Source organism: Musa acuminata, chromosome BXJ3-9, assembly GCF_036884655.1.
Source record: "Musa acuminata AAA Group cultivar baxijiao chromosome BXJ3-9, Cavendish_Baxijiao_AAA, whole genome shotgun sequence".
Taxonomy (NCBI): domain Eukaryota; kingdom Viridiplantae; phylum Streptophyta; class Magnoliopsida; order Zingiberales; family Musaceae; genus Musa; species Musa acuminata.
The window spans coordinates 43,136,607-43,160,797 of record NC_088357.1 but is presented as its reverse complement, the minus strand read 5'-3'; the positions used below and the strand labels follow the sequence as shown (position 1 = coordinate 43,160,797).

The 24,191-nt window shown below is 40.5% G+C and overlaps 4 protein-coding genes and 1 long non-coding RNA gene across 7 annotated transcripts; 3 read left to right on the top strand and 2 right to left on the bottom strand.

The window, feature by feature from the left end:
• LOC135584911 (squamosa promoter-binding-like protein 12) lies at window positions 1-5,066 on the top strand. 3 transcript variants are annotated; one of them, XM_065168615.1, is made up of 6 exons: window positions 1-381; window positions 673-1,277; window positions 1,443-1,579; window positions 2,509-2,772; window positions 4,418-4,761; window positions 4,864-5,066. In XM_065168615.1, exons 2-5 carry the CDS (start codon window positions 676-678, stop codon window positions 4,738-4,740), a joined length of 1,326 nt encoding a protein of 441 aa, XP_065024687.1. In that variant the 5' UTR covers window positions 1-381; window positions 673-675; the 3' UTR covers window positions 4,741-4,761; window positions 4,864-5,066. The 3 variants fall into 3 exon arrangements, with proteins under 3 accessions (XP_065024687.1, XP_065024686.1, XP_065024685.1); XM_065168614.1 differs by lacking the exon at window positions 1-381 and adding an exon at window positions 389-531; XM_065168613.1 differs by lacking the exon at window positions 1-381 and adding an exon at window positions 422-566.
• A 1,306-nt stretch (window positions 5,067-6,372) lies between these two features.
• LOC135649795 (TORTIFOLIA1-like protein 2) lies at window positions 6,373-12,237 on the bottom strand. Its single transcript, XM_065168612.1, has 7 exons — window positions 11,321-12,237; window positions 10,434-10,628; window positions 10,255-10,357; window positions 9,050-9,717; window positions 7,789-8,472; window positions 7,455-7,636; window positions 6,373-6,825 (listed from the first exon to the last, which is right to left on the bottom strand). Exons 1-7 carry the CDS (start codon window positions 11,981-11,983, stop codon window positions 6,774-6,776), a joined length of 2,547 nt encoding a protein of 848 aa, XP_065024684.1. The 5' UTR covers window positions 11,984-12,237; the 3' UTR covers window positions 6,373-6,773.
• Window positions 12,238-13,244: 1,007 nt separating this feature from the next.
• On the top strand, window positions 13,245-15,386 carry LOC103998971 (pollen receptor-like kinase 4). Its single transcript, XM_009420602.2, has 3 exons — window positions 13,245-13,905; window positions 13,976-14,581; window positions 14,671-15,386. The coding sequence occupies exons 1-3, from the start codon at window positions 13,311-13,313 to the stop codon at window positions 15,243-15,245; spliced, it is 1,776 nt and encodes a 591-aa protein (XP_009418877.2). The 5' UTR covers window positions 13,245-13,310; the 3' UTR covers window positions 15,246-15,386.
• Window positions 15,387-17,589: 2,203 nt separating this feature from the next.
• On the top strand, window positions 17,590-22,167 carry LOC135649319 (U-box domain-containing protein 35-like). The gene is made up of 11 exons (XM_065167558.1): window positions 17,590-17,830; window positions 17,927-17,991; window positions 18,779-18,903; window positions 19,003-19,211; window positions 19,298-19,370; window positions 19,454-19,664; window positions 19,809-19,910; window positions 19,972-20,361; window positions 20,528-21,283; window positions 21,836-21,950; window positions 22,029-22,167. Exons 1-10 carry the CDS (start codon window positions 17,638-17,640, stop codon window positions 21,923-21,925), a joined length of 2,214 nt encoding a protein of 737 aa, XP_065023630.1. The 5' UTR covers window positions 17,590-17,637; the 3' UTR covers window positions 21,926-21,950; window positions 22,029-22,167.
• On the bottom strand, window positions 17,807-23,537 carry LOC108951262 (uncharacterized). Its single transcript, XR_010501232.1, has 9 exons — window positions 23,424-23,537; window positions 23,229-23,305; window positions 22,060-23,144; window positions 20,427-21,313; window positions 20,227-20,329; window positions 19,795-19,988; window positions 18,614-19,344; window positions 18,145-18,356; window positions 17,807-17,972 (listed from the first exon to the last, which is right to left on the bottom strand). It is a non-coding gene; the product is annotated as an uncharacterized LOC108951262 (long non-coding RNA).
• Between the last annotated feature and the right edge of the window lie 654 nt (window positions 23,538-24,191).

The window sequence follows — 24,191 nt, the reverse complement described above, 5'->3', positions numbered from 1 at the left end:
GTAAAAGCAGTGAAAATTGTTCATGTAAGGATGAGACATGAAGGGTGACAAATGTTGGTGATTACTGTTGCACAGTGTTACAGTGCAGAGGTAACAGGGACATATAAAGCGAGGGGCAATCAATAGAGATAGCAATGGCTCACTTGTCATTGAATGGATAGCAACATCCCACTTGCTTCATGGCTGGCTCCTGCTGTGACCATGGGTTGGATGAGTAGGAGGAGGTGTGGGTGTTGAGAGGGATGGAGGTGGGATGTGCTTGAGCCTGCCACTGTCCCTGCTGCAATAGTTTACTCCCCCACCATGGATTGAAGTCCCCCCAAGCCCTCCCCTTGGCCTTTTGACCTGGGAGTTTGGCTCTGATTGGCATCAATAATACAGGTATCCTGACTGACTACCTTTCCTTCTTGTGGGTTATCATCTCTTGGTTTCTATCGCACCCGCTTTAGGTCCGTGAGATCTTGATGCTCGATAGCCCTACTGGGGAATAGTACACGAAATCTTGATTCTTGGTTTCCTGTGGGGAGGGCGGTACATGAAATCTCTTGGTTCTTGATTACTTTTGGGTGATGATAGTACATGAAAATCTGATTTTTTTTTTTTTTTTTGGGTATCAGTGCATGAAAAATCTGATTTTTACCACTTGATTTTTTGATCTCCGTTGGTCAAAAGCGCATGCGATCTTTGATGATGGACTGGAACGCGAACGCTTCCTTGCTGTGGGATTGGGACAACCACGCGCCATTTGGAGGGAACTGCAAGCTGTCCGCCGGCGGCGGCGGCGGCGGCGTTTCCTCTGGCTCAGAACTGGGGAATGGTTCCTCATCCAAGAGCACCATCTCTGCTTCCTTTGATTCCTCATCCAAAGCGGGAAAGGAACCGGAGTTTGTCGCGAATCCAAGGAATCATGACAAGAACAGATTTTTACAGGAGTCTGATTGTCCCCCAGTTGCGGTGCTGGCCGCTGGATTGGAGGAATCGCAGATAGGGCTAAAGCTTGGGAAGAGGACCTACTTTGAGGATGTTTCAGCTGAGAGTAATGCGAAGAATCCTTTTTCGTCGTTGGATTCTGCATCGGCGGCGACTGCTCTGGCTAAGAAGTCGAGAGTGACTCATCAGAGTGCACAGAGTACCTTCTGCCAAGTTGAAGGTTGTAATGTTGATCTCAGTGAAGCCAAGGACTATCACCGGAAACACAGGGTCTGTGTAACCCATTCCAAATGCCCCAAGGTTATCGTCGCCGGCCAGGAGCGCAGGTTTTGCCAGCAATGTAGCAGGTTACTTGGGAGTAAACAATTTATTATGCTTTTCCAAGAAATAGAGTTATTTCTATACGTGTCATCCTTGCTAATATTACTTACATCTGAATTGTTGAATATTTAACCAATCATTATGCTGCAGTCATCCCTTATCTTGCATGGTCTGGTTTGTTCATGTTTAAGGTTCCATGAGTTGTCCGAGTTTGATCAGAAAAAGCGAAGCTGCCGTAGACGTTTGTCTGATCATAATGCACGACGTCGCAAGCCACGGCCTAACTTAATCACATTCAATTCAACAGATTTTTCATCTTCATTTTATGGTATAAATGAATTCTAACTTCACTTTTTTTTGCTTTTGATCTTTTGTTATCCATATGGAATAAGTGAAGAAGCGCAGTTCGGGCTATGCTGTTTACAGACATTGTTTTCTCACATAAAATGGGATCGTAATGTACCTGTTACCTATCTTTATCATCCTGAGTAAACTCCACTGCTATAACCTAAATGGAGCACTACATATGCTTTTATGAGATTGATTATGATATCCCTGCTACTTCATGTGTCTCCCTTAGCAAGTTAACCTTGCAAGACAATCTTGATGTTGCATTGCTGCTTTTTTTTTTTTTTTTGTAGCAGTGGCTTACAAAACTATCCTTAATGTTCCTCTTTGCTGCTCCTGAAATGGTGATGGTCCACTATAACCGGAAAACATATATTTGAAACACAATCTTGTCCTTCGCCTTTTCCTTTTCTGAGTTGATCTTGTAGTGTTTATATGACTGTTGACAGCACTCGGTTGTACATCCTCGTCCTTAGCCCTTTTAAAAGATTAAGAAAACTTAATTATGAAAGTGATCAAAATGGAAGCATAAGTTGCAATCAAAAGGTGCCCTAAGAATATGACTATGCAGATTTCCACTGTGCCACTTTACCTCAGGTGACTAAAAGCCTAAAAGCAATACTTATATTTTTACACAGATTGTTCAATCTTTTCATTTTATGGTTCACTTCTAGCTATGATAAATGAGATACCATATCCAAAGAACTATACTCTAGCAATACTTATCTTGCTTAAACTTCATTCTGCTGTTGTTAATTTTTCGTATACTATATCCAAAGAACAATGAGATACTTGTTAAGACTTGCTGCTTTGTTGATGTTGTAATGAGATACTTGATAATTTTATGACATGATTTTTTTTTTATAATATTGCATTTCTCACTGCTGAAAGTTAACCGGCCTTTTGCAGATGATAGACATCATATGAACTTGCTATGGAATAAAACTCTGTTTGGTCACATGAGATCCATGGCAAGCACCACAATTGAAGGCTCACAAAATGACAAGCAAACACAAATGAGAGGCCCATGGGTGAAATCAACAAAAGAACTCGGCATTGATGAGCAGTTGCCTTTGCCAAACACCCAGCTATCAAATGGATTTTTCACACTTTATCATGATGTGGACAAGCTCTTACCACTCAAAGGCACTGCTGCCGAAGTACTCAATCAAGGTAAGTGATGTATTCATGCAAGCTATTAGTTCGAGAGCTCCATTTATTTGTTGCTTTTGCCCAGTGGTATATGGATGGTTCTCTATGTTTTGAATTGTTCTTCTCAAAATTGAAATCCATATCTCCCAAATGTGGCTGTTCAATACTTGTTTCCATTTTCACTATTGCCAAACTTATGGATAGATGAAAATACATAAATGCAGAAGAAACATTACATGTGTCTTTGTTCTTGAGTTTTTCTTTTTTGAAAAATCTAGACATCTTAATAGTGTCTGGGTAAGACTTTGCAGCAATGTGATGCATGATACACTGTATACTGTGTAACCCTTCTGCCTCTAACTTCTTCAAAAACCAAGTTGACATGAAATAGTATACCTCTTGTGACACTTTTAAGATTTTTCAGCTTTGGATATGTTTTGATTTAGTAGGATCTTCAGAAATATATCACCATGATTTGTTGGTTTTTTTCTGTCTTGATTTGGTCATATCAATTTGATTGTCTGTGGTGACTTGTTCTGCATGAGGTCAGCTAGTTTTCATAAACTGACCATTTTGTTAGGAGATCAAGTCTTTTCCCTTTTAAAATAAACAGAATATGGTGCATTTTAATTGCTCTCTTTTCTTATTAATGTTCCTTTTAATTGAATGTTTGTTGGATAGATAATTTTTCAAGCATCGCAAATTCATGTCATAGTGGGAGATGTTACCTAACTAAGTTTAAAAGTATGTAGTTATTCTAGTAGTCATGTCTGTTTATAAATCAACAACGAAGACCCTAACAAGCCTGTCATTGTCCTTGGCATCACCTTGGAATTGCTAGGCGACGAGCATCCGGTGTCTATATCATGGAAACAGTATTACCTCTGCTATTTGATTATTTTGGCTGCATCTATTTGAGGATCACTCCATCAAAAAAGAATCACAATTTTTTTCTTTCTTAAATTCACTAGGATAAGACGATACACTTGAATCACAACTATCTTATAAATAGAGTAGGATAATTTCGCTAGCTTTTTCTCAGTAAGTTATTGATCATCTTTTCTTGAAGACTTGAGCATTGTTCTATGAGATTTCATGACCCATGGAATGGGTGTAGTCGTGGTGTCCAGAATGAATCAAGTGCAGGAACCTTTAAAACATGTACATGGGGACAAACCTGCTCCATCTAGTTTCATTTGCATATCTGTTTGCTATGTGCTAAGCCTGTCAGATGACTGTTTCATGGTTCATTAAAGTTGACATGAAGTATGCGTAATGTTATTCTAGATTTTATGGTTTACACGAGCGTCAAAGTTCTCGATATAATGGTAACAGGACCACGATTTATTAGAAATTACGTATCAAGGAATGTCTTGAAGTTTCTGGTAATCCATGTAATTTCAAGCCTAAAAAACATTACATTTAGATGGTCCAGATAATACTGGTTCTATATCTGGCACATGTTTAGCTGTCATCGTGATCTTCCTTCAGGCAGCTGCTACCTATTTTCATCGGCCAATCACAGATGGAAAACTCATGCTTCTGGCTGCAGTTACTGAACAACAACAAAAATCATCTCTCTACAAAATAACGAACACCATTGAGAATGCAGCCATCCTTTATGTTATCAATAGTTTTGGTAACATATGTATGTTCTCTTTTCCAGGTTCAGAGGCATCTGCCGGAGCTTCGAACTTCGACGGAGCACCAGATCTTCGGCGTGCTCTCTCTCTTCTGTCAACCAACGCATGGGGTTCTCCTGACCCTGGACAACCATCGTCCATCGTCGAGTTTCTTGACACTAACCACCACAGCACAGCGGAGCCCATGATGCCTACATTGAACTCCTCAGGTCAATTTTTTCCCGGACAGTCTCTGGCTCAGCAAGCTCAACTGCTTCCATTTACCATGCATAGAGATGACAACCATCCCCAGGGGGTTCAGCTGCAAAACAGGGACACTCTTTTCGATCCCCGTCAGATCCATTGATGCTGAGAAGTCAGATGGCTGGTACATTGACTTGGATCGATTGCTTGGAGTTTCTATTCCTACTTAGGATTCTGTCAGGAGATTAAGTTTCTTCTAACAATTGAATTTACTGCTGCTTTATAGATTTTGGCTGCTGCTACTGCTACTGCTACTGCTGCTATCCCACCTATATTGGTTGGTTCTCAACTGTTGCTTGTCCACAGTAGGCACTGCCAGGTAATGGTGAATTCATGAACATGATCTGTGTTATGATTCTGAGACTGGCCTCTTTTGTGCCTTCCCAAAATGTGGTTCTGTGGAATACTGCAAGGTTCGAGTGTTTCTTATGAGTGTTTCTTATGCATCGCGGTTCATAGTCAGAGGACAACTAAAACATGCATTGCTGCCCTAAATCATCATAATCAAACTAATAATGCATTGATTTCCATTGATAACAAAGTTATGCTACAACTCACAGAACATGATCAAAATTCTCAAAATAATAAAGACAATTAAAAGAATATTTCCCTTCTTGACTGTTTTCATATTTGTATCTCTGAATTTTTGGTAAAGAAATTTACCCTTACAGAATTCAAAAACTTGCATATACTTGCATCTCGACTGATGGTTACACATAGATTAGTTTTAATACCCTTTATGTGTTCATTATGATACTAAGAATATTAACGAGTACTTTAGATAACTAATTACTGCTAGAATTGGTTGGCCAGAGCTTTTTTGAATGGATATGTATATATATATATATATATATATATATATATATATGTATATATATGTATATATATGTATATATATGTATATATATGTATATATATGTATATATATGTATATGTATATGTATATATGTATATATATGTATATGTATGTATATGTGTATATATGTGTATGTATATGTATGTATGTATATGTATGTATATGTATGTATGTGTATGTATATGTATATATGTATATATGTATTTGTATATGTATATATATATGTATACTCTATGTAAAAGTATATATATATATATATATATATATATATATATATATATCTTCCTGTTTTATCATGGATGTTTGAACATCTTCTCTTCTTCCTCTCTGTCAAAACTTCTTCTGCATATATACCTTTACAGTCAAGTGTTCAAATGGGAAGCAGATTTCTTCCATGTCCTCATCAACTATGCCTACATCAACTCTATCTCCTTAGAAGGCCCTCCTCATCCATAGTCAATCACCAATCAAAACAAAAAAAGGTTGCAATCTGACATTTAAAAGATTACCATATAGCTGCACACTCTGCCTTTATGTGAAGCTGCATACATGAACAGATCAACATAGAAGTTGAAGACCATATGTTTGTGCCATTTGCTAAAGGAAACCTTTTGTATTTGTAAAATCTAATCTTTAAATATATGGGAGAATAACAATATTTAAGTCACACATGAAAGTTCTGATGGAAAATTACAACTAGTTGAACTATCCTGTTGTTCTAAGCCTTGCATATATTTTACAATGGCATTGCAGAAATCACCAATAAGATGGACATTGTGAGCTACAGGAATTTCACAACGTTGTGATTCTCAATAAATTACAACAAACTGCAGTTTGTCTTGTTTGATTGTGAGCCTCCATCCCCACTTTCAGAGTTCATAGAATATAATTTAATCCTGTGTTATTTCAGAATCTGCAGAATACACTACTCAAAACAGATGAGCCGTACAAGGTAGTATGTCACAAAGATATGTAGCTGTTGAACTTCAAGGTAATCATGCTCCTCAATAAACCATTTAGCCACGAAAAATTAGAGGTACAATTTGCCATTTTTCACCTCAGTGGGATTCCTTCCAAAATCTTCTCTTTTTATCTGAGTTCTTGCTAGCTCTCCTGCTCACGAAAATGAAAGAAATAACCATCGCATGTTTTCAGATCTGGAGACAAATTAGTGAGAACATAAGGGGATCCATTTGCAAGAGAACGTATCATGTTCCAAATGTTACAGAAGGTGATTTTCGGAAATTTAACATAAACGCAAAATAGATGTCATTCCTGAACTAGAAAGCATGTTTCTTGTTCCCTTGTGATCCTCTTGGTGGGAGAGCTTTCCTGCAACAATACAGCAATAGGAACATGGATAAGCACAATTCCCATATTATATTATGATGGTGTTGGCCATCATTGATGAATGATATCTGACCATAGTACATGTTTAGCATCCAAAATCAGAGACACATTAACATTGAAAAGTGTGAGGCTCCAGACAAGTAAATTTGCACCAGAAGACAGCAAATATGGTGTCAACCAATGAAAATCAAGTGCTTTGTTCATATTTCTCAATGAAAAAGCTGTTTGTTTGAAGGCCATTCCAGAAAGAATTGCATCTTAATACCTTCAGAAGTCCCTTGGCAGTACCGTTATCCAATGGACCATGTGCCACTTATGGTTAGCATAAATTTTTTGAGTATGCAAAAGATTGTGGGAAAAGGCACCTAAAGAAGTAGAATTATCGTTTCATCTTAGGAACAATAAAGTTCAATTATTGTTTAATAGCCTAAGAGAAGATTCAAATTATCTGGATTCATTATATAGCAAAGCAAAAGGTCAAGCAATATCTAACAAGTCAACTAGTTGTTGGTGAAAAAGTTAATTCAACCATTAGTTCTTGCATATAAAAATATGATTTAGAGTATTGAAAGCAATGAGTTTGAGAAAGTTTAGGCTGAATCTGTAGCTACCTGCATGGAGCCACATGCCATAATTGGCCTAATCTCGCTCCAAATCGTGTTATGGACATTCTCACCACTGGATCTGTAAACTCTCTTATTGCTGCTTCCTGTAATGCAAACAGGAATTCCATCTGTGCTTTTGTAGAAAGAAAAAGGTGCCTTGGTTCGTTAGCCATGCTCAAATCAACAACCTACAAAGCATTGAGAAAGAGAATGTTACTTGGACCAATTGTATTATGTGAATTACAAACAAATTAAACGCAACAATCACTCAGGCTACTTCATAGACTTCATATGTATCAGCTGATAAGCAAAGTGATGCAATCGTGGATGGATAACTTGCCTGTTGCAACCATGGAATTGCGAATTCCAGAAATCTTTGATCAACAAATTTTGTGGCCATAATGGTAAGTACTTCATCAGTTGTCTCACATGACAATCTATCAAGAACAGGACCAGTTCTATCCATAAGCTGGACCAGACTAAGATCATCTCCAGAAAGGATGGCCTCCACATATGCTGACTCCACATTCCCCATGCTAAGAAACTCCTTGACTTGTTTCCAAAATCCAGTCACATCTTTGAAGTTACTAAGCCTGGCACTTGCATTTTTCGGATCTTTTTCTTGACTTCTTACACATCGAAGGCTTCTTCCTGAATTATTATTCATGCTGTCGCCTGTTGGGTTTTTTGGTACTCCAACTGTTGAATCTTTCTCTACTCCCTCTTTGACTGATGTGCTTGATCTACTAAATGAAGCCAGATTATCCCCCCAAATCTCCATGCTTTTTGAAGATAGTGTTGATTGTTGCTTGTAGTTATCACTCACCAATGGCCTAGGTGTGACTGCAGAAAGCTTAGGGGAAGAAGAACCTGGTTGTACTTTCTTTAAAATTTTCGAGCAACCCATGCTAGAATAATTTTCACATTCCACAACGGAATATGTAATTGTATCTACAGCATGCTCCAAGTCATTCACCTTTGACTGTAGTTTTGAGACATTATCCATTGAGCTTCTCATGAACACCTGAAAGATGGCAGATCCAATATGTTAGCATGTATACATAAAAATATCACATGGGCATAAAATTGAACAATTGTAATTCAACAGCACATCAAGGGCCTAGAATTGGCTATTGTCAAAATGATTATGACAAATTGGTCCATGCACACTGGATCAGAGTCTGAAAGTTTACCAACATTATGGTCTAGTTAATTCCAATTATCAGAAGTTGTGAAAAACACTATACTTACGGGAGCCTTGTGCAGTAGGCTGATTTTAACTAAACTTTTAAAATTGAATATGTAATGCAAAAGTAGAACTGAAAATGGACGTAATTAGCAATATCAAGGAAAGCTTACAAGCAACAACACTATTAAAAACAAAGTAATTGCCTATACCTGACTTATTTTCTATAGCAAATAGTTAATTTCAAGGACAAAACTATTTAATATGCTATATATTCATTCTTAATCCAAGGTTCAATCAATTCATACCTCTTAGCAATTAAAGATGAAAACTAAAAAGGTCTTAGAGAATTGTTAGAAGATATAACAAGTTTTGAAGCTCAAGTACATTATGATGCATACACAAGACAAATTACCTGTAAGAGATCCAGCAAGTTTGATTGTTTGGTTTCAATTTGTAAGAGTTGTTGTTTGATGATTGCCAGTTCATTTGCAGCATGCAGACAACATCCATGCATACTGTGTGAACACAAGTCTGTAACAGTGGAGTCCAGACTCTTCCGCTCCTGAGTCCGAAGGCATTCAGGTCCACTGTCCTCAATGACAGAATTGTTGCGTCCTGTAATATTTGTTGAATCATTATCCCTAGGACCATCATTAGATGTAGTTGCATGCTTTATCTCATAGCTGCCACTAGCTAAATCTGATACAGAGGAGTAATCTGGCTTGTGATCCGGGCTGTAACCAAAATTTATGTCTTCAACCCCAGCTGTATTTACCACCCTTCTTTCAAAAGCACTGCTTGCACAACTCGTCTCAGATTCTCTACAATCGGTAGCAATTAGTGGCATAGCACGAGACTTCGGGACTGATATCTCAATGTGCCAATCACTTGGCTTCAGGTGCTGATGAGTAGGTGCATTATTTGTACATAGTTTCCTGGCAGATAAAGGAGCTCTTTTCTGTGTAGAACAGGTGGAGCTGCCACTTGGACAAGGAACAGGGCCTATTTTCCTAACAAATGTGTCTCTCCAGCCACTATCACTAGCACTAGTGACATCATTCAAGTCTCCACCAAAATTTTCTGTTGTGTGCATATAAAACACTAGTATCAGTAGCAATGATCTGACAACGCAAATTTAGATGTTATATGTAAGTGCTCATGCATCCTAAAGAAAAAATTGCTAAGATATGAGAAAGGCACATCAGAAATGGCAATCATTAGAGCAAGAAGTTGTAGGAATCATGTTGGTTGATAAGAGATAAATGCAGACAAGCATACCCAGAAGAACTCAGGTAGCACAGTCAGTACATAAGAACTCGGAGACAGCAATCATCATGAGAAGTTTTGAACTCCTAATTCTTGATATGAAGTATTAAGAAATATCTGTCGATTTCACACAGTAAAAATCTTTAACACATTTCAATTAGTACTATTTATTCTTGTCCAGAAAGAAGTCTACAATTGAATTTTCAGTATGTGTCAACAGAAAGAGGATTTCAACCAATTAGTGCAGATGAAGAAATAGTAAACCACTAGGCTAAAGAAATCAAAAGCATCACATATCATGGCATGAAAGGGCACTTAATGAGGTTCTTAGAAGCAGTTGTGCACTAGAACCTTTTGTGGATGATCCAACTTCTGAAGGTTCAGGAGAACCAGTCCCCGGAAGAGCTCTCCAACACTGTATAGCATGCAAGATAGAGTCCCTCACAGGTTTCACCTACAAAAGAAAAGTTTGATTACATGTACACAAACCAAATATTCGGTTCATCTCAAACCAGTAAGCAGGAACCAACCTTGTCAAATCGGCAGGATTCAAGTGAACGGATGCAAGTACTTTTCAATGGTGCCATAGAAGATCCAGGGTTTACAGCAATACCAGCCAACGCCACAGATGCAGCTTTGCGTGTTGCCCAATCATTACTTTTGAGGGCTTCCAGAATGCTGTTAACAGCTGCAGACAAAGCATGCTCGGCCAGAGCACATCCTGCCTGGTAGCATAAGGTGGGAAACATTCATGTCAAACAAATGAACAGAGCAAGAAAAGTATTCTGGAAGATATACCACTAGACGGTAAAGCAAGGAACTGGAGAATAAAGAAGAATATGCCACTTCATAAAACTAATACTAGCACTGGACTAAATCTATCCCTTTTACATTGAGAATTGCACTTAATTGTAAGAATTCACAGTACTGGATGTAAAAATGGATCTTTTAGCAAGTCATTCCTATAAATCAAAATATCTCATCTCCCAGGAACAATTAGGTGATTCCCAACATCTGTTGAACTTTAGAAGTCAGTTCCAGTGCATCAAAATGATTATATTAAGAAGAACAATATCAATTACTCCTATCAACCATTAGAAGGTTATGGAAGAAAATCCTGACATCCAATGGATCTAGCTGCGCACTTTTTGATCTATGGAGGAATTCATTTCCTCCAGACTTAGATCTCTTGGTTCGCACTGATGCGAATAGGATTATTTCCTATTTGCACAAAAAAAAGTTCTTCTACTTTACCTAACACAAACTTCATCGTAACACTTGATAGAATGAAATGGCATTTTAGGAAACATCATCAAATGTAATGGAAGTACCAATTCACATTCTCTAAGCAGCCATAAGGAGAAGAACCAAAACTTGAACTGCACAAATCCCATTCACTAAGGTAAACAATTTAAACCTGTATGATGCTTCGGATCAACTCGATGATGGCCGGCTTCGCCATGAAGTGCTGATTCTTCAACAACTTGATAACACGCGCGAGCATCTGAGGCAGAATGGATTGCGGAGTGTCGCTGGCCTCGTCGATAACCCTCGCCAAGCACAACGCCGCGCCCACCTGCACATACCGGTTCTGCTCCCCCAGCGCTTCGAAAAGCGGCCTGGCCAGCGCCACGAACGTCGCCCCGCCACCGTCCCTTACGCTGCTCGCCAGAACGCCGCACGTCTCGACGCAGGCGTCCCGAACGACCGAGTCCGTGTCCTTGAGCCGCTTGACGATGGAACCGACCATCTTCCCGAGATGAATAGCCAAGAGACCGCCGTGGGACCGCGCCAAAGCGCCCATCACCCGCACGCACTCCCTGCGGACGCCGCTCTTCTGGTCGGCGTCGGTCTCGGCGACGCACGACAGGAACGGGGAGACCATGTCGGGGGCCAGGCCCTCGGCGGCCCGCTCGAGCTCCTCGACGCCGATCCGGTGCGTGTCGCGGTCAGCGAGCTTGTTCAGCGCAAGGACCACCCGCTGCTTCATCTCGAAGATGGCCTGCTGTGCCGTTGGCATCTTCCCCCCGCCGGGCCTGGTCTTGGCCTTGGGATGCGCCGCAGCGGACCTCATCGCCATGAATCCAGTTCACAGTAGACTTGGATCCCGATCCTGGCGACAAATCTCAGCACCGAGAGGCCATCGGAACAGGTAAATGGAACGAGAAGAAAGAGGGAGTAATGATGCACGAGACATCAACCATCTTTACTCAGAACTCTTCGCTGCAAAAGGCAAAAGAGAAAAGGAAGACGGGAATGCAACAAGAGGAGCGAGTTATGATCAATTCCAAGGAGGAGGAGATGCGGAATCGGAGAGAGAGAGAGAGAATTCGAATTGGCCCATCTTAAGATAAGCGTAGACATCGAGAGAAACAAAAGCTTGACGGGATGGCAGTGAGGGAGAGAGAATGAAGTGTAGGGAATATCGAGAAACATATTTACCCGGACAATTTACCTGCTTTTTCTTTAGAAAAAAGGCTATGGAATCGTGTGAAACGATCATGGGGCCACCATTTTTGCCAATAGAAAATTTGGTATAAAACTGGGTAATGATCTTAAGAGTTTAGACAGTTATTGCTCGTGAACATTTTCGCGCTTTTGGGCTGCGTCGATTCGAAATTCCAAATGCGGAAGCACGGGGGAGCAGTAGTCGGAATCGTTCGAGTACGCGTTCGCATGCGCCACATGCAAAGAGGGAGCGATTAGCCAAGTTGTCATTGGCTGAATAGGTGGCCCCACTCGAATTGTTTTGCGTGGCCGCTTTGTATTCGACGAACGTTTAGTTAAGTGATTCAGGGTGCGTTTTTACCAGACGGGGGACGCCGGAGACCGCGACAGGTACGGTCACGTGGGCGCGGCGTGGAGTGGATGCATTAGGCTTGTTATTTATGGTTACCTTCGTACGATAGACCCGCTACTTTACCTTTCTTGTTATTTGGACCTTTGACGTGGTGGCCCGGTGATGCCTCCAGTTACACACGACCGTACATGGCCTGATTGGATCGGGTTTGGGTTCGAGTTTGGATTCGGATGGTTAGCCGTGTTGCTTTCCGTCAATATTACCAGCCCAGCAAAGACACGCGTGAATCGGAGAAGCGGCAGACCTCCAGGTCAACACCCCCTTGTTTTACGCGGGGCCTATGTGCTATTAATGGGTCCCAACACGCCCTGCCAATTAGAGAGTGTTGACCGCGGGTCCAGCCACGGACATCTCTGTGAACAGCTCAAACCAGCCTCTCCTACCCACAACCATGTCCTCAAAACCCCCAGCAATCCACCCACCCCAATCCGCACCGTCTCAAGTTCGACGTCCAGATAGCCCGGGTGCCGCAGCCATGGCGGATTCATGGCCTCTGCAGCTCCTCACGTTCCTCTTGTCCTTCACGCTGTGGGGATACTCCGTGGCCATGTCGGACGACGGCCGCGTCCTACTCCAGTTCAGGGCGACGCTGTCCTCCGGCGGAGGCGACGCTGCTCTTTCCAGCTGGGCCGGCGGCAAGGGACCATGCATGGACCAGAACGTCTCCGCGTGGACCGGCGTCTACTGCGAGAATGGAAATGTGTCGACGCTGCAGCTGGAGAACATGGGCTTGTCGGGCAAGTTGGATCTCGAGATCCTCACCGGGTTGCTGGGCCTCCGCTCGCTCAGCTTCAGCAACAACAGCTTCGAGGGACCGGTACCGGACTTCACGAAGTTGCCCGCGTTGAAGTCCATATACCTGTCGATGAACCGGTTCTCCGGTGAGATACCGGACGGCATGTTCTCGGCAATGCGGGCGCTCAAGAAGGTGTGGCTGTCGCACAACAACTTATCCGGGCGGATCCCGAGCTCTTTGACGGTGCCAACCAAGCTCATGGAGGTGGGACTCGATGGCAACAAGTTCGAGGGGAAGCTGCCGGATCTCCGACAGCCGGAGCTGCGCATGGTGAACGTCTCCTACAACAATCTCGAGGGGCCGATCCCGGAGAGGCTCAGCAATATGAGTGCAAGTCTGTTCGAAGGTTAGTCTTCGATTTCTTCCCATATCCATCACAAAACAGATCCTTAGGTAACTCTGTTTCGACTAAACAGGCAACAAGAACCTTTGTGGAGCACCACTCGGGGTCTCATGCACACCATCGAAGAAGCTCGCGCCTGCTCTTCTTGTCGGCATCATACTGATAGCAGTTAAAATCCTGACGCTACTCATCGGACTGATTGGTTTCCTCCTTCGACGCCGCGCCCCAAAAGGAAAGACTACAACGGACAAGCTTCAACCCGGTAAATCCAAAAGGATCGAGGATTTGGAGGCAGCCAGTGTGGAGAAAGGATCAGCAGATCACGATGGGGAAAAGAAGAAGGTGCCGAAGAAGGAGCAAGGGAAGTTGACGTTCGTTGCGGAGGGAAGGAAGAAGTTCGACATGCAGGATTTGCTCAAGGCTTCAGCCGAAGTCCTTGGCAGCGGAAATTTCGGGTCTTCCTACAAGGCCACCCTGGTCGACGCCCCTGCGGTGGTCGTGAAGAGGTTCAAGGAGATGAATGGTGTGGGAAGGGAAGACTTCCAAGAGCACATGAGGAGGCTGGGGAGGTTGTCGCACCCAAACCTCCTGCCTCTGGTGGCCTACTACTACAGGAAGGAGGAGAAGCTGCTGATAACCGAGTTCGTCCCCAAGGGAAGCTTGGCTCACATGCTGCATGGTAAACGCCATGATCTGAATGCCATCAGAAATCCCAAGCTCTTTTCTCGCGAAGTACGATCATAAACTGCCTTGCAACTCCACGTCCAGGAAACCGCGGCTCGACGGAGTCACCGCTCGATTGGCCGACGCGCTTGAACATAGTTAAAGGCGTAGCAAGAGGCCTCGCTTACCTCTACGAGGAGCTCCCGATGCTGACCGTTCCCCATGGCCACTTGAAGTCCTCCAACGTGCTGCTCGACCAGTCACTCGCGCCCCTCCTCGCGGACTACGCCCTCGTGCCGGTGATGAACAAGGCAACCGCTTCCAAGGTCATGGTGGCCTACAAGTCCCCGGAGTGCGCCCGCCATGGCAAGCCTTCCAAGAAGAGCGACGTGTGGTGCTTCGGGATACTAATGCTCGAGATACTAACAGGTGAGTTCCCGGCCAATCATCTGACCCAGGGGAAAGCAGGCGCGGGGGACTTGGCGAGCTGGGTAAGCAGAATCGCCAGTGAAGAACGGGCAAGCCCAGTGTTCGACAAGAACATGAAGGGGACCGAGAACAACGAAGGGGAGATGTTGAAGCTGCTGCAGATAGCAATGGCCTGCTGCGAAACCGATGATGAGAGCAGGTGGGAGCTGATGACAGTGCTGGAAAAGATCGAAGAGATAAAAGGAGAGTGAATGAAGGGTTTTCATGTAAGGCAATGGCTGAGGACGAAGACTCCTCCTCCAAGCAACTGCAGAAGTCGCTGGGGGAAGGCTATATACAGGAAGTCAACGTGAATCATGCGATTTGAGACATTGGAAGGCAGGTTTTGGGGAATGGTGTTCTTGCAGATACTTCTTGAGAGTGTGGAGTGTGTAAATTCATAGAACTTGATGAAATTGAACATGTTAGCTTAGACTAATGACTGATTTCCTCCTCCTTCAGTTCTTGATTCATCCATGAAAAGATTCATTCTCTTCATAAGATATTTACTAATAAAATTTCATGAATAACTCATTTAAATTTTTTTATATATATAATAAGTATAAATCAACAAGAAAAGCAAATCTCATGTGATACACACCATTCACCTCTATAATGAATAGGTCTGTTGAAAATTTTCTTCTAATTAAAATCATAATTTAACATGTATCCCTTTTTGTCGCGGTTATGAAATAGATAAAATAAATCTTTAAATCATATTAAAACTATTTGTAATTTGATTCACTAGTTCATATGATTATCTCGATAGATATAGTAGCATGACATATATTTTTTTTGAGAAAAAAATTTTAAGCCAACATAAATAATATTATGTTCCTTCTTATCTCATAAACAACCAATTGTCCTGTGGGGGATTAAACTGATGTGTCTCAAGCCATATACACATGGAAATCTTTGATTCAATCAAAATAATAATAACAATTTAAAATTATTTCTAATAATTATGAATTAATTAGGACATAGTGGAGTAATGGACTATAGAGCTAATTTGCTAAAGTGCCTAAAGCTATTTTGGGTCAAAGGATGAAATATTTGAACTACCAACCAAATTCTCCATGTTTACAAAATGTAAATATGCAAAACATTTCATAATTTTTCATTAATGAATGCCTCAGCTACTTGTAACACACCCGATTTAATCTCATATTAAAATAGATAAAATCATTAATTTGAGTTTCAACATTTTAATTAAATGATTCAAGCTCGTTAATTTGACGGGTTACTTATCCATCATAATATCACAGATATAATAATTATATTATTCTCCTCTAATTATGATAAGCCATCATTGTAATAAATGAAACATAATGATAATAGTGGAATAGAAAGTTAAAGGGTGTGATAGTAACACATATATATATATATATATATATATATATATATATATATAGATACAAATATCCTTTGATGAACTGAATTGCGATGCACTCAGCAAATTTGATCCAAATTTTATAATTATATTTTTAAGGATAAGATTTTGTACAATAATAAGGCTATTCCCTTCCCACATACGAGACTATGATTTGAGTCAAAAATAAAAAATAAAAATTGCTTCTCTAACTACTTAGACATAAGATTATTTATTTTAATTCTTTTCATACCTCACATTAGTAGAATATTAGATTAATTATAAATTATATCATGTAATTAGTTAACTTTAGTATTTTGATAATTATATTTTTAAAAATTATATTATGATCCATATACTTATGAAAGTGAACATTTAACTATGTTTCTTTTCACGTTATTAATTTTGCTGACGAAAATACTCCACGTGCTAAGTGGTAAACCGAAGTGAGGTAAAGTCAGCATATATTTAATGGTAAAGCCTATTGTATTTTCGTCAATAGAGTCAATTGTGTAAGGAGAAATAGAATTAAATATTTCATTTTCATTAGTATAGTGATCCCAATAAGAATAACTAAATACTAAATATAACTAATTAAAAAAATCTATAATTAATCATATATTATCATAAAAAAATAATATAAATAATATGTAAGACTACGACTCTCCCAAAATATGTCACTTTGCTGTATAATATATTACGATAATACATGTGTGATTTTATATCTACTATTTTATCTTAAAGTTAAGGTGGGATTTGATTTCAAAATATTACTAACAATAATCTATATCATTACCGATTGTATTAATTAACATTTTAAAAAATATTGTATATCTTAATTAACCCTCGGCTTTGTTTGCTGTCATTTTGTTAAGGGAAATGTCCCACGCCACGCAATCGTAACAGTCCAAAACGATGCAGAAGCCGAAACAGCACCAGCCAACTCTGCATGACAGCATGGATACATCGCAGTACGTGCATGGCTGCAACAGAAAACCGACAGCCACATCCACGCAGAGCCTCAACTGATATAAAGAAGAGGCATTCAACATATACTCATAGAGAGAGAGAGAGAGAGAGAGGAATTACCAAGAAAAAGAGCATACGCTATCTGCTAGAGAGAGAAAGAGAAGGAACCCAAGGACCGAAGGAACGAAGGAGAGGGGCTGCACTGTGGTGGTAAGCTCTCTCTTCTTTCTGCTGTCCATGATGCGGCTCATCATCTTGCTCCTGACATGATGGAGAATGGCCGATTCCAAGCAATGCAGAGAGTCATGTCACAGAAAGAGCAGTCGGATGGCCAAGCACGCCAACTGGTAGCAGTGGCCGTCGACAGGGACAAGAGCAGCCACGCTGCCTTCAGATGGGCTCTGGACAATGTTGTCACCAAAGGCCAAACCCTCACCCTCATCCATGTCAACACCAAGTGTAAGCGGACTTGCCCCTGGTTCTCGTTTGATCCAGCCTTGTCTTCATGAAATCTTTGTTGTAACGACTCTCCCTTCTCTTTTTGATGCATTGCAGCGGGGTATGGAGATGATGCAAGGGACGTTTTTGTCCCTTTTCGATGCTTTTGCACAAGAAAGGATGTGAGTCATCTTTGCTTTCATTTTAGAGTTTAACATAGTAAATTTCAATCTAGTGATTACTTCGACCAATCTACTGTTCAATTATTGATGTGAGTACAAGAAAATTAACAGAGGCCATTGAAAGCCATGATCATCTTAGACATAGCAGATTACCTGTTTGAATAATTGTGTCTGAGGCTTGGTGATACCTGCTCGGTGATGCATAATGACTCCCTTTTTCGAATGTGGTGACGAATCTGCTGTTCCTTTTCGAGAAGGTGATGAGTTTAGGATCGATGAAGATACCTTGCGGTTACATCCAAAAATTTCAATGTTAAGACCACTTCCATAGCCCCACAAATGATGATGAACCTGCTGGTCCTTTCCTGGCCAGCAATAGAAAAAGGATCAATTAAGATACCGTGAGGTTATATTAAAGAATTTTCAACATCAGATATGTTTAGATCATTTCCACACACCCACAAATGGTGAAGGATTGGTTGTTTCTTCCTTAGCAAACGATAAATTGAGCAATAGATATGGTTATATCTTATCTCCTGTGGCTGTAGCAATATCTTAAGATCAGACAGTGTTCCTCTACAAACTAGGATAATGCTAAGAGTCTAGTGATATACCATTATACCTCATTGAGGAAGCCCTGGTGAAGGGTAGTTGACATTGTCACCGACTCGAGAAAATCCACAGCATGGACAATTTCTTCTTCTGCTTCCTTCTTTGAACAGATTCCAGCTGATCACCCAATTCATGCACTAACTTACGGATATCGAATTTGAGTATTCCTCAACAGGTATATAACAAAGATGTCATACTTGAAGACACTGATGTTGCCAAAGCGATCATAGGGTTCGTTGCTGATGCTGCAATTGAAAAGCTAGTGGTTGGTTCATCATCATCAAGAGGTGGATTTGTCAGGTGATCTTAAATCACTTGAGCACTTCTACAACTAAAGTCGAAATCTGTTTGGGCTGAAAAATATGTCTTTCAACACCAACTCTGTCATATTTTCCTCAGATCATTCAGAAACTCAGACATCAGTACCAATATCTACAAAGGTGTGCCTGATTTCTGTACTGTCTACCTCATCCATAAGGGGAAGGTATCCTCCGTGAAGAATGCCGTCCGGCCAGCTCCAGCCTTCTCTCTTCTCCAGAAGCAAATCCAAGGCCTTTCAAGTGTTAGACCTGACTCACTGGACCATAGTCACAAGAATGACATGAAAGGTCTGTGTTGCCATCAGTATAGGTACCATTGCAGTCTCTTCTTTTCCCCTGTTAACACAAGTTTTTTGCTACTTCTGTTCCTGAAGATCGGAATTTCCTAATGCCAAGTGAAGCTGCATTTGCTCCACGGAATCTGCAAAGAGAGGATGAATCGATCAAGTAAGAATTTCCATAAATCAAGAAAAAATTGCATATGAAATTTACCCTCCAATGCTGAACATTAGGCTTAATGCCTCAATTAGGTCACCTTTTACTAGGGGAACATGTGTTTCAACCAAAAAATCTAATGGAGAGATGATGATTGATGGCGATAAATCACTTGCCAATGCCCGCTCCTATCCTCCAAGATTGTCAAACATTTCAGACACCTATGATTGCAATTCTGAATCATCATGCTCATCTGGAAATGAGGTCGCTTCCCTATCTAGTGAGAGTCTATCATCTCAGCCTAAGGTGAGTTTGACTACATGGGATAGTAAAGAAAAAGAGAAGTAAAGCAAAGCCAAGGCCAGCTTTCAAGTTTTCACAATCACTGGTATATAAGAAACCACTAACCAATGCCATAGCAGAATGTGAATATTACCTTTGAAATTTCAGGAAGATGTTGAAGCTAAGCTGAACAGGCTGAGATTAGAACTCAAGCAAACCATGGACATGTACAGCACAGCACGCAGAGAAGCACTGACAGCTAAACAGAAGGTAATTTATCCATTGCTGTCACAAAGATTGAACTTGTTTTCAGACGATGCCTTTGCTGCAGGCAATGGAGCTGCAACGCTGGAAGATGGAGGACGAGCCAAGATTAGAAGAAGCTCAACTGGTGAAAGAAGCGGCTAATGTTTTTGCACAAAGAGAGACTGCCGAAGCATCCAGAAAAATTGCAGTGTCAAAATCACAAAAGAACATCAGAGGAGAGGTGATTGCAGAGACTGAGAAGAATGATTTTGAAGCACTGTCACATACAAGTCTCAGTTATAGGAAGTACACAATAGAGGAGATAGAAGTAGCCACTGACCATTATGCACAGGACAGGAAAATTGGAGAAGGTGGTTATGGACCTGTTTACAGAGGTTATCTGGATCATACGCCCGTTGCCATTAAGGTTCTGCGTCCAGATGCTGCCCAAGGCAGAACGCAGTTTCAGCGAGAGGTATGAAACACATACAACAATGCTTCAAACTATCAGAACTCTGAAAATTTACAATTTACACATACATTCAGAGCAAGCACTATCTATGCAAAATGCAGCAATTAGCACATCGAGTCATATAGGTGTATATGTGTAACATTTTTATTGTATCATCTCCCATACACAGGTTGAAATATTATGCTGCATCCGACATCCAAATATGGTTCTACTGCTGGGCGCTTGCCCAGAACATGGCTGCCTTGTGTATGAGTACATGGCAAATGGAAGCTTGGAAGATTGCTTATTCAGGCGAGGGAATACACCACCCATTCCTTGGCAGCATAGGTTCCGGATTGCTGCAGAGATTGGCACAGGCCTCCTCTTTCTACACCAGACTAAACCAGAGCCACTGGTTCACAGAGACCTTAAGCCTGCCAACATCCTCCTTGACAGGAATTACGTCAGCAAGATCAGCGATGTTGGACTTGCCCGGTTGGTTCCACCAACTGCAGCAGACCATACCACCCAGTATTGCATGACAGCCACTGCTGGCACATTCTGCTATATCGACCCGGAGTATCAGCAAACTGGCATGCTCGGTGTAAAGTCTGATATATACTCTCTTGGAATCATATTGTTGCAAATTATCACTAGCAAATCTCCCATGGGGTTGGCACACTATATGGAGCGTGCAATTGAGAGAGGAACGTTCACAGAGATGTTGGACCAATCAGTACCAGATTGGCCAGTTGAGGAAGCATTAAGGTTAGCCAAGTTGGCACTGAAGTGTGCAGAGCTCAGACGGAAGGATCGACCAGATCTTGCAATGGTCATACTGCCAGAACTTGACAGACTTAGAGATCTTGCTGAGGAGAACATGCAGTACTTTGTGTTTGGGAGCAACCCGCACCCCTCACTCATGCACACCCCAGTTTCTACACAAGTATGGCTCTTGTCTTTCTCCAACTCTTCTCTGTTACAATGAGCAGCAATTATCAGACTCCACTAGCATACCATGTGGATATATAGGAATGTAGTAAGCTGAGGAAGTATCCATTGAATACAATACTCTAACTAGATCAAAGGATACTAAAAAATGTGGCATCGGTTACATGCCACACAACTTTATATGCATATAATGCTATCCCAACCGAAAGTATATTTCCAGTTCTTTAACAAATACATCAGCAAATAGGAAGAAATACAATAATTTTTTGGACCATGATCTAAACAAATATATAAAATGGACATGCAGAACACTTGTTCTCTTGACTCTTCTAAATTTCTCGTATACAAAAAAATTGAGCATCATGCATAATCAACTGAAGTAAGATAAGTTTAGATCTTCTGATTGTCATCGAGATTGTGTCCAATTATCAGATTATCATGATATGTAATGCAAGATGTCATGAAAAAGATTGTCTTCCACCAAAATTTCAGACCAACAAGAAATAGATGGCTCCCTATGATCCTTCTTTCCTTTCTTAATGTTCAGGATATCATTAATGGCTCTTCAACCACACCATCTGGATACGAAAGCTCAAGTGGATCATCAATGGCTGGAAGCAGATTGAGCATTTTCTGAGATGAAAAGAACAGTCCTGCTAGAGGTATAGCTTGATAAGAAAAGTTTTTTTCCATCTAAAATGTAATTGATAGACACCAAAATCTCTCATTGTTGGATGCAGGAAATTAATGTGCTCAAGAGAACTATACTACCTGTAACTGCATATGCTTGTAGAGAAGAAATGGCAAAGAAAGCTAGTTGCAGGTCCAGGCCTAGGGAGGCTGGTGATACGATGCAAAAGTCCTGTGACACGAAGAAAGCAGATATCCTATTAAGTACCAATACCGCCTCGTGACAACACCAAGAATGTAAGATATCTAGGTCAAGATAGATTTGTTTGTGTGTCCTGTTCCCTCACCTTCTTCCTATCTTTTCCTTTTTTTTCGGATCTTATGTACAATAAATATACCTAAATAGTTAAGACTAAAGATTGTGTAACTTTCTCTATTATCTGTTATCTGAGACATTTCAGGCAGGTGTGATTTTTCTGTATCTCCTTCTTGATTTCTCCTCTTTTTTGACGGAGGCTCCTCCAAATTGCCCTTCAAACCAAGAAAAGGTCAAGACTTAATAGTCGATTGTTTTAGCAGACATAATCTCTTTTGAAATGAATTTGGAGGTCTGATCACTCTCAAAATTGTTGTGTTTCTTTCAAATAAGAAGCTCAGAAAAATCAATTGATAACTCCAATAGCTCAATACAGGAAATGAAATCATTGCATCTCATGTACAGCAATTTTTCACCGAGCCAGAGTTCCGACATGTACAAAAAAGAAATCAGACTCTGATATCCGAGGTTGATCGGAAAATTCTCCATATTCATTTTGGGTTGTTTGGTCACTGCAAGTTATACAGCTTCTACTTGTGTAATGAAACCCCCTATAAACTGCAACATTACTTGTGATCTAAAATGCTACAAGCCTGGCATGCAGGGTAGGTCACAATCCAAAAAGGAGATGCACATATCCCTCCTCCCTTTCCTTCACATGTTGCAGACATCCAACTGCTACTTACATCATTAACCATAGTCTGCAACCATTCAACATAGGCAATTCTGATTGCAGGCAAGCAGACCCCCCCCTTGATTCAACCAAAGATGGATGAAACCCTCCTATCTCCATATGCAGATGTCCCCATTTGAGATATAAAGCATTCTGATGATTATTAGATACATAAATGCATCTATTGCCTGCATCTGCAACCCTCGATTCCAACAAAGATGGATGAAACTCTCCTACCTCCATATGCAAAAATGGAACTCTTTGAGATGATACTCTAACAAAAGCATTCTCATGATGATTAGATGGAAAGCAAGAACATACCTGAAACACTGGCCAAATAACCTAAACCCAGCTGCCTTCCTCTGCAGATCTCTGATTACAACAGTAGATTTTGGCCTCTGTATTGGAGTCATTCCATCATTTTGCAGATATGTAACTTAAGGAATATTAAGGATTAAAACAAAGTTATAAATAGTAAAAAAGATTCAGTACAAATCTCTTAAATATATCCCTTACTTCTTCCTTCTGTTAATAATGGTGATTGAGAGAGAGAGAGAGTAGTAATGTTTGAACAGATTGGCTAACTAAACTATTAACTCAGCCACTCAACCCTTCTTTTAGTTTTCTTTCTTTGATGCCAAGACATCGTCAACTTGTGGCCGAAGAAACAATTGGAGACATGAAATGACCGGTGAAAACATACGACAAGCAATGACAAGACGAGGTCAGTGTGCGATAAATGCATGCTAACTAACGTGTGGTCGATCACCGCCCAACACGAAGGGCCCACGAATCGTGATGAAGGTACCGGCCGGATCAGGCGGTCGAGGACACGCGAGGCGCATGCTATCGTGTGGTGAATTCGCACGTACAGTAACTACGTTGCTTTTCGAGCTATAAATGTCATTTTTTAGCTTTGTACAATGGGGAAATTTATTTTGTAAACCTGAGAATTAAATGCATTCTATAGTTGAATAAATATTAATGATAGAACAAAATAAATATTTTGATTTATGGATTTAGATGTAATAAGCCGTGAAGATTGATTCAATCTTAAGTTTTGAGTTTTCATCCCTTTCTAAATGAATCAGGTCAACAAACTAATATTTTAGATTTAAAATTTAGTAAATAATATTTTAAATCATTAGGTATAATATTATTATAAAATTAATGCTTCATAAAGAAAAAAAAAGAGAAAAATCATTTAATAAGATGTTAAAATAAATGCTATAATTAGAAATTTTGAGATAATTAAATTTATTAATATAAATCATAAATAGTAAT